Below are 12,225 nucleotides of genomic sequence, written 5' to 3' on the forward strand. Positions count from 1 at the left end.
CAATGTTCAACCTCACAGAGATGGTGATTGCCCATCTCTCTGATTTAGCAAGGTCTCTTTGCAGGCCCTCTGTGCCCTCCAAGGACCCAACAACTCCTCCCAGTTTTGCACCGTCTACCAACTTGTTAATTTGTCCCCTGTCACATCCGCACCGTTGTGTTTTTACCCTCAGTCCCCTTCCCGCCGCTGCCGTTCCCGATAAATGAGGGCCGGGAAGGGAACAGGCGGCTCCCGGCCCTGAGGCGGCCCCTCCCCGCCGCCAGGGGGCGCCGCCGCCGGTGCCGCCAAGGGCGCAGCGGCCTCCGGGCGCGTCTATCCCGGTTCCCGTGGGCCTCGCCCGCTTCCCTTCCCGGTTCTCCGCTCCCGCTCCCCGGCTCCTCCGCCGCCGCCGCCCCCGCCCTCAGCCATGCTGAGCTCCCGAGGCCCGGCCCTGTGCACGGCGCTGCGGCGAGCAGTGCCCGGCGGCCTCGCTTCCTTCCACTCCTCCGCTCCGCGCTGCCGCCCCGCCCGCGTCGCTGTGGTGAGTAATGGAGGAGCGCGGGGGCCGGGGCAGCGCTTAGGAGAAGCGTTTGTCTGTCTGTCTGTCTGTCTGTCTGTTTGTTGTTTGTTTGTTTTTCCACTGTCTGGCTCTCCACAGCCACCCTCGGCCCTGCAGCCGGGGTCGCTCCGGCAGTGGGGCCGGTGCAGGGGAGGGCTCGGCGGGGCGGCGGCCTGGGAAAGCCTCGCAGGGTGGCTGCGACGGCTGGAAACCCTGGAGAGACGCTGAATTTGAGAAGAAAAGGCTGCTTCCTGCTCAGAAACTTGGAGAAAGCCAGACCAGGAGAGGGAAACATGTAAAACTTGGCGTCTGTATAGTTGTTGTTGGCCTGGAGTTGATTTAGGAAGAACCACAGAATGCCAGGATGGGTCAGGCTGGAAGGGAGCACGGTGGTCACCAGGGCCAGCCCAGAGCACTGGCACAGGGTTGTATCCAGACAGTTTTGGAATATTTTCAGTGAGGGACACTCCATAGCCTCCTTGTGAAAAATGCCAGTCACTTGTTTTTAAAATTTTAAAAGTTTAGTAGTAAAAAAATGGTTATAAAAATAGTGATATAATTAGAGTAATAAAAATGTGGACAATTAGGATTTAGAACAATACGAGACAATAAAAAACAAAGAGTTATGAACAGTCCCGGTACCTTTTTCCGGGCAAAATAAGCCCGAAAAAACACACATGTTAACAGAGGATTAACCCTTAAAAAACAACCTGTTGCACCTGTTGCATATTCATACACCTCATACATGATGCATAAATTCCATTCAAACACAGGATTCTGTCTGGTCAGTGTCAGCTTCTTCCTCTTAATCCAAGCGGCATCTCAGGGCTGAGCGAGGCGGGAAGAAGTTTGTTTCTACTGATAATGGAGCAATAAATTCTTTTTCTCTGAGAGATTTAGGTGCCCAGTGGCTGCAATCTCAGTGCGAGTCCTTTCCTTAAAAAAAGTATCTTATGTGGCATAGTTTCTATTTTAACATTATGTTATAACCTAAAACTATATTTAACACACTACTTAAGCAAATTAATACAGCATAACTTTTAACATAATATTCATTTTAATATTTGCGAAAAGCCAATCATAAACTACACATTTTTCACACTTGTCCCAGTGCTCAGTCACTGCACAGGAAATGAATTCTTCCTCATGTTCAGGTGGAACTTTGCATTACTTTATGCCCATCCCTCTTGTCCCATTGCTGGGCACCTCCAAGCAGAGCCTGGCACATCCTCTGACACCCCCATTTAGATATTTGTACACATTAATGAAGTCTCAGTCATCTCTTCTTGAAGCTGAACAGCTCCCTCAGCTTTTCCTTGTAAGAGAGATCCCTCACTCATCCTCTCTGCCCTCCACTGAACCCACTCCAGGAGCTCCATGTCTCCTTTGTACTGAGGAACCCAGGAGGATTTGACTTGAAATAGTTTATGGTGTTACTGGGTGAGATACTGGCAGTGAATATATTTAAACTGGGTTATGCGTTTTGGCAGGAAGGGGGTAAAACGTTGCAAACCCAGAATAAAGCAAGGAGGAGGCTACAGATTGCTCAGGAAAAATCCAGGCTGTAGATGGTGTCACAAATGGATGCACAGTTTTGGAACTCAGTGGACAGTCCTTGAAGCTTGAGCTTTGCATAGTCTAGACAGCGTTAAACATAAAAGAATAAGAAGGCATTACCTGCATGAAGAAATCTGTTTGGGGGAGAATTGGTCTGGGAAAAAGCAGAATGCTGGTCCAAATGGCTAAAAATTAACCCAACAGAAATGCTGTCATTTTAGCAAGTGACAGCTTTTTAAATAGAGCTGGGAAAAGAATTGTGATTTTTGATATTGGTGAGTAAATTTTTGACTGTGGTAAAAGATTAGTTATCAACCAGGTACAGAAATAACAGAAGACTATATATAGAAGAGTTTGCAATAATAATGTTACAGTATTTTGGTTTCACTGACTTTAAAAAAAATTAAAAGTCTTGCTCACAGAGCATAACATTAGCACAGTTGCTTGTCTCTTTATTCAGTCTAAGTTAAATGAAAGAAAAGACAAAAAGTTACAAAGCCAAAGGCAACTCTTAAATATCAGAACAGGATTTACATGGACAGAAGAACATTCATGTGTCTTGCTCATTTGGTGAAGTGATGATGATATTTGGTGAGAACAGATACCTGGGTATTGTGACCAGAAAGTCCCTTCAAGTCTAACACTACTAGATAAGACTTTTTCAGTTGTGAGTTTCTGTTCATGTGTCTGTCTTTAAAAACTCTCAAGCTTCAAATAAAAAAAAAAAAAAAACAAAAAAACTGAAGGAGAACCAGGAAGGAAGAGATTAAAGTTAAAAAAATAATAAAAAGAGAAAGGAAAATTGACTTCCTAACAGGATTTTTTTCCTTTCAAACAAAGAGCCAAACAAAAAGCCCCAAAAGAGTTCACCTATTTACTTTCAGGATTTAGATAAACCTCTAGATTTTTTTGGTTTTGTTTCATTCTTACAATGGCTTTTGGGAAAAAAAAAATATTTTTTATCCTTCTACTTTGTCAGATTCTCCATCCGCACAAGGGTAGCTCACTGCTTTGTGCTTTTTGTTCTCTGGGGTGTATAAACAAATTAAAAGTATTATTTCCACATAGTTAAAGAGAAGTATGGCTAATATGGCATAACTGTATTACTGCATTAAAAGTGATTTGGCTGTTGATCTCTGATGCAGATGCTCAGGTAAAAGACAGCAGCAGGTAAAGTAGTTTATTTTAGGTGCCCCCTCAGAGTGGATTTCTGTCCCTCTGCTGGTGGATGGGCACCTGGATGAGGAAGGGTTTCACATGGATGTGGACACTGCATAAGAAAGATAAATGACACTCAGAACAACCCACTGTGTGCACAATAAAAACATTCCTACGGGTAACATGTCAGTTTATTAACTGTGGTATAAATAAATATTAAGTATCAGCCAGGAAATAAATAGTGGTTATTTCTGAGCCCTGTGATGGGTTGCTATAAATAGGAAATGCCATTTCTGCAGTCTGTCAGGTGGTGACACCAGTGCTAATAGCGTGGTGTTCACTGGCATTGTAAAAGCTTGCTTTTAAATTGGTGTTAACTATTATTTAAAATCTTACCTTGTGAAAGATCCTGTGGGGAGTTTTGTGTCACCTGTTAATTTCTCACTAATTTCTCTGTTGTTTCTCACAATACTCTGTTAATTTCTCACTAAATACTCTGTTATTTCTCGCTGCAGGTCCTGTCTGGCTGTGGTGTCTATGATGGCACAGAAATCCACGAGGCATCAGCGTAAGTTGCATTTTGGGACTGTGGGCTCCACAAAAGTCTCCGTTGCATTGCAGCAGTTTGTTTAATTTAGCTTTGCTGTCTCTGGCTGTCAGAATTACCCTGAGAGATGAATGATGAAGCTTTTTCACATTTTTGTCACAGCCTAATTGTGAGCTCAGGCTGCATTCTTGTAGAACTCAGTGATTGCCCAAAGCTGCAGCACTGTGCATGTGATGCCAGAACAATGAGTCTGAGAGAGACTCTCTTCAGAAACAGGAATTCAGAGTTCCAGATTCAATCTCAAGAGAGTCAAATACAGACTTAATTTTAGAACTACTTGATTTTCTGTTCTGGGGCTAAATCTAACAGCAGAATTGTTAATGCTTAAGTGGAATTAACTCTTACTGTGAATTAATGAGAGATGTGTCACCTAGACCTAGATTAAATGTTAGTGGCTATGTTAATTGTGAGACTCTTCCATAACACCTGGGGACTTGGAGGAAGGAAGCTTTTGTTGTTCCTGGTTGCCTGCTTTGGTGGGATGTGTGCTTTTCCTCATCTTTCAAAGTCAGTTGGTGGAATATTTGTAGCAGGTTTAGGGGTCAGTAAAGCCTCTCCCTTGAAGTTTTCTGCCTGTTGTATCTCCTTGTTTGCAGTATCCTGGTTCACCTGAGCCGTGGGGGAGCTGAGGTGCAGATGTACGCTCCAGATGTGCCTCAGATGCATGTCATTGACCACAGCAAAGGGCAGCCAGCTGAAGCTGAGTCAAGGTAGGTCTGGGATGTGTTAGGCTTTCTTCAGATGCAGCAGCCTGTAATGCCTCTTGTAGCACTTGGCTGAATGCCTTCAGTAGCTTTGTGCCAGCTGTGGTGGTTTTCTTGGAGAGGAGGTATTACATGAGTGTTCTGGACCTGATTACATACAGTCTGTCAGTGCCTGTGTTTCCCAGCAGTAGCATTTCAGAACCTTCAATAGCTTCAGTTACTAAATACCCAAAGCAGTTCTTGCTTCCTCCCTTCCTCACCCTTCTCTTCCTCTGCTAAACTTTATTTACTCTGTTCTGTGTGCAAATGCTGAATTAATCACATTGTTTTATTTCTGTTCTTTAAGGAATGTTTTAGTGGAATCTGCCAGAATTGCTCGTGGTAAAATCACAAGCCTGGCCAAGCTCACTACAGCAGACCACGATGCTGTGATATTCCCTGGTGGATTTGGAGCTGCCAAAAACTTGTGAGTGCCAACTAAACATCAGATTCCTCAACTAAGTATTCATAATTCATGATTATGATTATGCATAATCAGCCTGGCAAAGAGAAGGCTTTGAGGTGAAGCCTTTCAGTACCAGAAAGATGGAAAGAGACTTTTTACAAGGGTCTGGTGTGATGGTACAAGGGGCAATGGCTTCAAACTGAAAGAGAGTAGGTTTAGATGAGACACTGAGCAGCAGCTGCTTGCTGTGAGGATGATGAGGCACTGGAACAGGTTGTCCAGAGAAGCTGTGGATGCCCCATACCTGGCAATTTTCAAAGCCAGGTTGGATGGAGCTCGGAGCAACCTGGCCTAGAGGGAGTTGTCCCTGCTTATGGCAGAGGAGTTGGAATGAGATGATCTTTAAGGTCCCTTCCAGCACAAACCATTCTCTCATTCTATGAACCAAGATTCACACAATAAAATCCATAAATGGCCTTATTTACTACAAATGTAACTCCTAATTAATAAGGATAACTCCTTTCAAAGTCTTGTCATTGTCTTGTTTTAAATTCTCTGAACAATGTTGATGAGAACTGAAGAGTTCAGATAATGCATAAGAAGTTCTTTTTCCTCCCCCTAGTGGTGTCTCTTTTTGGGTCTGAGGGAAGTGAAGGTACAACTTTAATGGTTTCAGGTGCTTGTAGTGCTATTATTCTGTTTCTTCCTCTCTGCCTACCAAAAAATCCCCTGTTGCATTATAATTATAAAACAACAGCAGACTCAGAAAAAAAAAGGGAACAAAAAGTGTTAGCCATGTGGAATACTGCTTATCTTGATCTTGTGATGCTTTTTTGTTTGCTTGGAGAAACGTGAATGTTACTTCCCTTTTCTTCTTACATATTTTTCTTCTTTGAAAAGATTGCTGTACAACTTCTTAGTAATTCTAGAAAGCTGATTTGATGATTCTCATTTTAAGATGCTTTTATTAAGTAAGGGGCTTTCTGGCAGACCAAAGCCTTAGAAAAACCAGTTTGGTTGAAGCATTAATGGTCACGTAGGGAGTGTTTTTAACCAGTTTTTTAGTAGCTGTTAAGTTAGGTATGACCCTTTGGAGCCAGTTTCACAGCAGACAGGCAAATACCTCTGTTTGTAGGTTTACACTGAGCTTTGTGTAAGTTTCTTGTTGTGACAGATCTACCTTTGCTGTTGATGGGAAGGATTGCAAGGTGAACAGAGAAGTTGAGCGAGTCCTGAAAGACTTCCACAAAGCAGGCAAACCTATTGGGTATGTATGTGAGTTGGATGGCATTTGTTTCAAAGTGTGAGCATGGAGACAGCCTGTGTCTTGTTGAAATGTGCAGCTGTTGTTTTTAGAACTGAAAAAAGGATCTTCTGTTTTGTATCATTTGCAGCCTATTTTTTATATTTGTTTTTCAACATTTGTGTATGTTGGTGTTTGTCAAAGGAGAAGCTGGGGAAATGCTGGGAGGAAATTGCTTTGTGATGTATTTCAGATTTTCAAAGCTGTGTCCATTTGAATCATGTCAGTTGTGGGCAAGTTCTGGACTAGTGGTGTTGCAGAATTGCTCTTACAGTTCCCTCTATTGCAGCCTGTGCTGCATTTCCCCAGTGCTGGCAGCAAAGGTGCTCTCTGGTGCTGAGGTAACTGTGGGCCATGAAGAAGAGGAAGGGGGCAAGTGGCCTTATGCTGGGACTGCAGGAGCCATCAAAGAGCTGGGAGCAAAGCACTGTGTGAAAGAAGTAACCATATCCTTTCCTGCTAACTTCCATGTTGGGAGACAGCTCAGAAACGTGGCATTAAAGGAATGAACACATGTAAAATCTGTGCTTTTCCATATAGATTTTCATGGGAATGTGCAGTGGGTAGCAGATAGCAGTGGTGCAGTGCAGGATTAGCAACTCTTCTGTACACAGCTGTGTAACTCCTGCTGTGTAATTACACACTGACTGTGTAACTACACACTGGGAGTCAGAAGTTGTTCTCGCTCAACTCCCTTGGGCACCCAGTAATACACTAAGTACTGAATGAATTTGCACATAAAACTGGTGTGGGTTACAGCTGGTCAGTTCTCTTTGAGATTTTTATTTTCCTGAAGTTTAATGCTGCAGACTGTACTCAGAGACATTTTACTATCATCAGTGAATTCTGTAGGTTTTCTTGTGTTTCTGGGTGTTTCCACAGGTTTCTCATGCAGCATTTGTTTTTCTGGCAAAAAATACCTTGTCATAGCTTGGATTATAGGTTGCAGCTGTCTTTACAGCTGGATTGTATACCAGATTTGGAGGAAGTTTTATAGGATAGTGGAACTGTGAAGTTTTCATTTTGCAGGCAGCATCTGCAAGTGCTGTGTTTTCCTTAACTCCTTTTTACGAAGCTCACGTGGATACAAAAAATAAGGTGGTGACCACACCAGCATTTATGTGTGAAACAGCATTACACCATATCTTTGATGGCATTGGGGCAATGGTGAAGAATGTGCTAAAATTAACTGGCAAATAAAAGCAGAAATGTTTAAATTTAGGGTGTGGTAACAAACCAAATATGGACCAATGGAGATCTTCACACCTGCTTGTCCTGCTCACACTCTAGTGAATGCTGATACAAAGCTGATTGATTCCCAGCTGCAGGATTTTCCATGCCTTTTTGAGAGAGGGGCATTGCAGAGGACAAGGAGCCTGGCCTGAGACACAGAGGATTTTCTTGAGCTTTTCCATCTGGAGAGAGCTGACTGGATGTGTTCTGAAACAAAGCCATCCCAACACACCAGTGTCAAACCAGTTCTACGGGGGGAAAAAGGGACTCAAGGCCCTTTCAGAAGCTGAGGGCAGATGTGTAGTAGGGATTTGGCAAATGGCAACATATCTAGTGGATGAAGAATGGGAGTAGAGGAATGAATGCATGGTTCAAGGTGTCTAAGGTCAGGCCTGTGTCTGTGAACTAACAGCCAGGGTCATCTTTTGAGGGAAAAGACATCTTCCACATCTTAATTTAACTCAGTATTAATGAAAAGATTTTGTTTCCATTTTAAAGAATCCCACTTTCACAAAGTCATTCTGAGCACCAGTCAGCAGCAGGACACAACTGCCACAACAGCAGCACTTTGAAAAACTCATCCATTGGCCCATTATACTTTTAAAAGTTCTTGAAATGAAGAAGAAAATAAGAAAATAATATCTGCTGATGTGACGCACAACTCTAAGGACAGCACCCCGGTTAAAGCAGTTGTATGACAAGTAGTGAATGGAAAAAACAATCTCAAAATATCCTAACTTCCTCTGCTTTAGGGCAATAAAGCTTCTCCAAAGAAGTATTATTCAATGTCTGGAATAATGATGTATAAATAAATAAATTTCTGCCTTTATCTTATCCTTGTCCTTTTACTTTTGTTTGGGAGCTAACTTTGATAACTTACACTGGTCGGGACATTTTAGCAGTTTTTCTGCTTTTCAGTTCACAAATTTTGTATATTTTTTCCATATAGAATCCAGCATAATCTTCTCCACCTCTTCCAAGTTTTTTATTACCTTTCTATTGAGCAGGACACAGCATTTCTCAAATTCAGACAAACAAAAAAGCAAAATGACATCCCTTACCCTGGATTACAGTTTCTTTTCCATGACAGACTTGCTGAAGTGAACCCATATTTTCAAGGGAGAATTGTATGTTTCATAAATGAATCTACAAGACTTAGACTGAGTTGGTCTATGGCAAATGCCATTTATGGCTGAACACTTGCCAGGGATGTGGGGTGACATTTTTTTATTGGAGTGAGTGAAGAGAAACCTTGAGTGTTAGTGTTGGGCATGCTCAACTTGCTCATTCGGGGTTCAGGAAATAAGCATTTTTGCTTCTGAGTCCTCCTAATGACTCATTTTTTGTCACTAAAAGAAAAAAAAAAATCACATCTGGACTTGGAAGATTTGGATTTGTACTTCAGTGCTGGCACTGTTTTCTTGGGGATTTCAGAGATTGCCTGAGCAGATCACCAATTCCAGTGAGGTTACAAAGGAATCATACCCAGACACCAAGTCATTGTGGACATAGATATGGTTCATAAAGTGGATTTTGGACATTTCTCTGAAATCTTTTTTGCTTATGCATCAGAGTCTTCATTAAATTTTCAGTATCAAGTTGGTGAGAAACAGAATTTATAATTCAGTGCAAAAACACCCCTTCATGAGCTTTGCTTGTACAAAGTGGGTATTTTTAGGATCAATTTTAGTGGATATTTTAGGATCAATATGGAGAAGCTTAGCAGAGGACAGGAGGTCATTGCTCATATAAAATGCAATAACATTTTAAAGTGCATGTGTTTCCCACATCTGCAGGAGGTTTAAAAGAAACTTGGTAACAGAATAAGTATCACACAACAGAAATGGCACTGAAATCCCCAGGGTGGAAGGAAGAGCAGCTGTTGTGCCTGTGTAACATCACCTCCTGCTGCAAGAACTCAGCTCTGGGTTAAACCTTCCCATGAACTCCCCACCACAGCAGGGCTGAGGGCTGCTGGAATTTAGGGTTTCTCATATCTACAGTTCCTGGTAAGTGAAGCTGTGGTGGCACAAAGCTTCCTTAGATGCCGAATCTTCAGACTCAGGTGCCCTGAGGAAAAAGATGATCTTTTGGAGAAATTGCTGTTGCTGTCAGTGAGCAGCTGTGGGAAGTTGGTGGTTGGATCACCCAGCTGGTGCCTCTTTACAGTTCTCAACTCTCTTTACCCTTCTTTTTAAATTTCTCTCAATTTAGAGACAATGGGGTTTTTTAAGGGAAAAAGAATCATGCACCAGAATTACCTTTCATTTTTTAAATTCTTTCCAATTTCCCAGTAATGTGCTGACCAGAAACCTCTGATACACACAGTTTTCAAGGATTTGGTGGTATGGGTTTTTTTGGTTGTATTTGTTTAAGTGTTTTTTGTTTTGGTTTTCATTTTTTGTTATCAGAAGAAAGTTGTTTAACTTGGGTGGAAGATGTAGGATTGTCATCTTGGCCTTCAGCCTGTGTAAATTTGGAGGGAAATTCCATGTGCGTTTAGAGATTATTCTTACAGATTTGTCTGCAAAGCTGGGATTTTCCTTTCCTTCAGTAGGGTGGATTGGACCTGGTGAGGGGTTTGCTGCTTTCAGCCAAGGGGACAGGAGTTTATGATTCATATATTTTGCTAAATGCTACTAGAAATAAGAAGTGAAAGAAGCTTCTTGAAGCCTCCACCAGGAGTCATGCAATACCTGGCTTATGGATTCCTGACATTTCTTATCTCTGGGAAGCATTTAAGAGCTTTGTGCTGCTGAAAGGGACTTGTAATAATCGTGTTCCTGCTCTGGTTGATTTTCTAGTGCTTGCAGGATTAACTTGCAGGGGTGGGAACAGCTGCTGCCTCTCAGCTGTGATTCTGTCTGTCCCCTGTTGCTCATTGAAGGTTACACTCAAACCCCGTTTTGTGAAAGGTTTCTCTGCTGGTGGTTGCAGCGTTCACAGATTTGGCAGCAGTGTTTTTCTCTTCTGAAAGCAGAAATGAGAGTTGGGGTTTGAGAAGCCCGTTTCGTTTTTTACCCTTTGGTTTGTGGCTGCAAGAGACACTTTTTTGGGGGAATAAAAAACCAGCAGAGGGCACTTGGTGAACAACAGTTCTGTGCAGGGTTCCACTCACCCAGGCACGATATTCCAGCTGTGTGATATCTGGAACGTGGGACAGTTCTGTAGGGCAGATTTTTGGAAATTTTTTATCCATATGGGGAATAAAACAAATATTTCTTCCTCCCAGCTTCACAATAATAGCTAGGACATCCAATTCCATCGCAATGGATGCTTTTGTCCTGCTGTGTTAAGATTAATTTCTTCAGCACAGTTATTTATCCCCCTGAAAATACAGTAGGAAAACATCAGTTAAGCTGTAGCCCGTTCCTGTGATATAGATATCTTGGGAGAAAAAGGAAGAAAAGTGTAGTATAAAGTCATAAAGGTACACAGTGAGGTTTGGAGTTTTTTTTATAGGGATGGATTTTTTGTTTTCTTTTCTTTTCTTGTTTGGGTTTTATTTAAACACCAGTGGTTTTATGGCCAACGTTACTGAAAATGAAGGTTTGTCAGGAAGGACTTTTATCAGGCCTAGAGATATCCCTGGAAGGAAACACACTGTTTCTTGAAGTGTCTGTGTCCTTACAAGCTAGCAGTACTTTATATGTGTGAATATGCACTTACTTATAATTTTCTTTCAGAATAGGAACTTACTCCATTTGCAAGTAATTAAGAGTTGCCTTCATTCCAGGGCTTGAGTCTTTTGTTTGACTGGATTTTTTCTTCCTATGGCTTCAAATGCCTGAAGGGAAGCTTGCTTGTTGAATGGGTGAGCCTTAGCCCTCAGGAGAATTAAGGAGCTGGTATTTGGTTATTTTCTCCAGTGTGATTCCAGTGGTAGCCAACATCTCTGCAGAAAGAGAGAGAGAGGGGAAGGGAAGGGGCTAAACTGGGACTATCCCAAAAGCTGAAACAGAAGTTGCAGTGAGGATTGCGGCACCGATAGCCACGCGATTTCCTGCTGCATATTTAAAAATAATCACCTTCCTTGCTTGTTTTCAGTATTTTTCAGTATTCTGCTCAACTTCTGGGTGTCAGGCTGTGGAATGACTGCCCTCAGGCTTAGCTGAACTAATGGTGAAAATTCCAGTCTAGTGGAAGGAGTCCCTGCCCATGGCAGGGGGTTGGAACTGGGAGATCTTTCAGGCCCCTCCAACTCAAAACATTATAAGATTTTATGATTCTGTATCAAATGTGTCTCCCTATTAATTTCTTTCTGATCTTCTTTATGGTCCATTTGTCCCACATCACATGAAAGTAAAGGGAGCTGATAGAGGAAAGCATTAACCTGTTAATCTGGCCTTGCTGTAAACTTAGAAAAACATGATCAAGCTAACTCCTGCTTGTCTCTTAGCAGTGTCACTGCCAAATATTGAAAAAAAAGTTATTTGGCTTTTCCAGCCATTCTTTGGCAATAATAATGTCCAAAGACCTCTTAAAAATGCAATGTAACTACAGTGTAACATATTATCAGCCATATGCTGCTGCCATATGGAATATGTAGGTGTGGGCCACCAAGGTACTGCAAGTGAGAGAAGTGGAGATTACTCCTTAAATGTGTGAATTGTTTTTGTGCTCCTTAATTTTCAAAGTGATCCCTCTCATTTCCAATGAAGGTCTGGAAGACACAAGCAC

The 12,225-nt window shown here is 42.2% G+C and overlaps 1 protein-coding gene across 1 annotated transcript; it reads left to right on the forward strand.

Moving 5' to 3' along the window:
* Positions 1-290: 290 nt before the first annotated feature.
* On the forward strand, positions 291-8,379 carry GATD3 (glutamine amidotransferase class 1 domain containing 3). Its single transcript, XM_054291284.1, has 7 exons — positions 291-520; positions 3,769-3,821; positions 4,457-4,570; positions 4,911-5,030; positions 6,184-6,276; positions 6,602-6,758; positions 7,384-8,379. Exons 1-7 carry the CDS (start codon positions 407-409, stop codon positions 7,510-7,512), a joined length of 780 nt encoding a protein of 259 aa, XP_054147259.1. The 5' UTR covers positions 291-406; the 3' UTR covers positions 7,513-8,379.
* Positions 8,380-12,225: the final 3,846 nt, after the last annotated feature.

This window comes from Melozone crissalis, unplaced genomic scaffold, assembly GCF_028551555.1.
Source record: "Melozone crissalis strain CALT ecotype California unplaced genomic scaffold, PUWL_Pcris_2 ptg000090l_1, whole genome shotgun sequence".
Classification (NCBI taxonomy): domain Eukaryota; kingdom Metazoa; phylum Chordata; class Aves; order Passeriformes; family Passerellidae; genus Melozone; species Melozone crissalis.

What these genes read in the sequence shown, in the direction of transcription:
- GATD3 (XM_054291284.1), top strand. Translation starts at nt 407, where the DNA reads ATGCTGAGCTCCCGAGGCCCGGCCCTGTGCACGGCGCTGCGGCGAGCA. An exon ending in GAAATCCACGAGGCATCAGC is followed by an intron (nt 3,822 to 4,456) that starts GTAAGTTGCATT and finishes CCTTGTTTGCAG; the next exon opens with TATCCTGGTTCACCTGAGCC. An exon ending in ACTGTGTGAAAGAAGTAACC is followed by an intron (nt 6,759 to 7,383) that starts ATATCCTTTCCT and finishes ACTCCTTTTTAC; the next exon opens with GAAGCTCACGTGGATACAAA.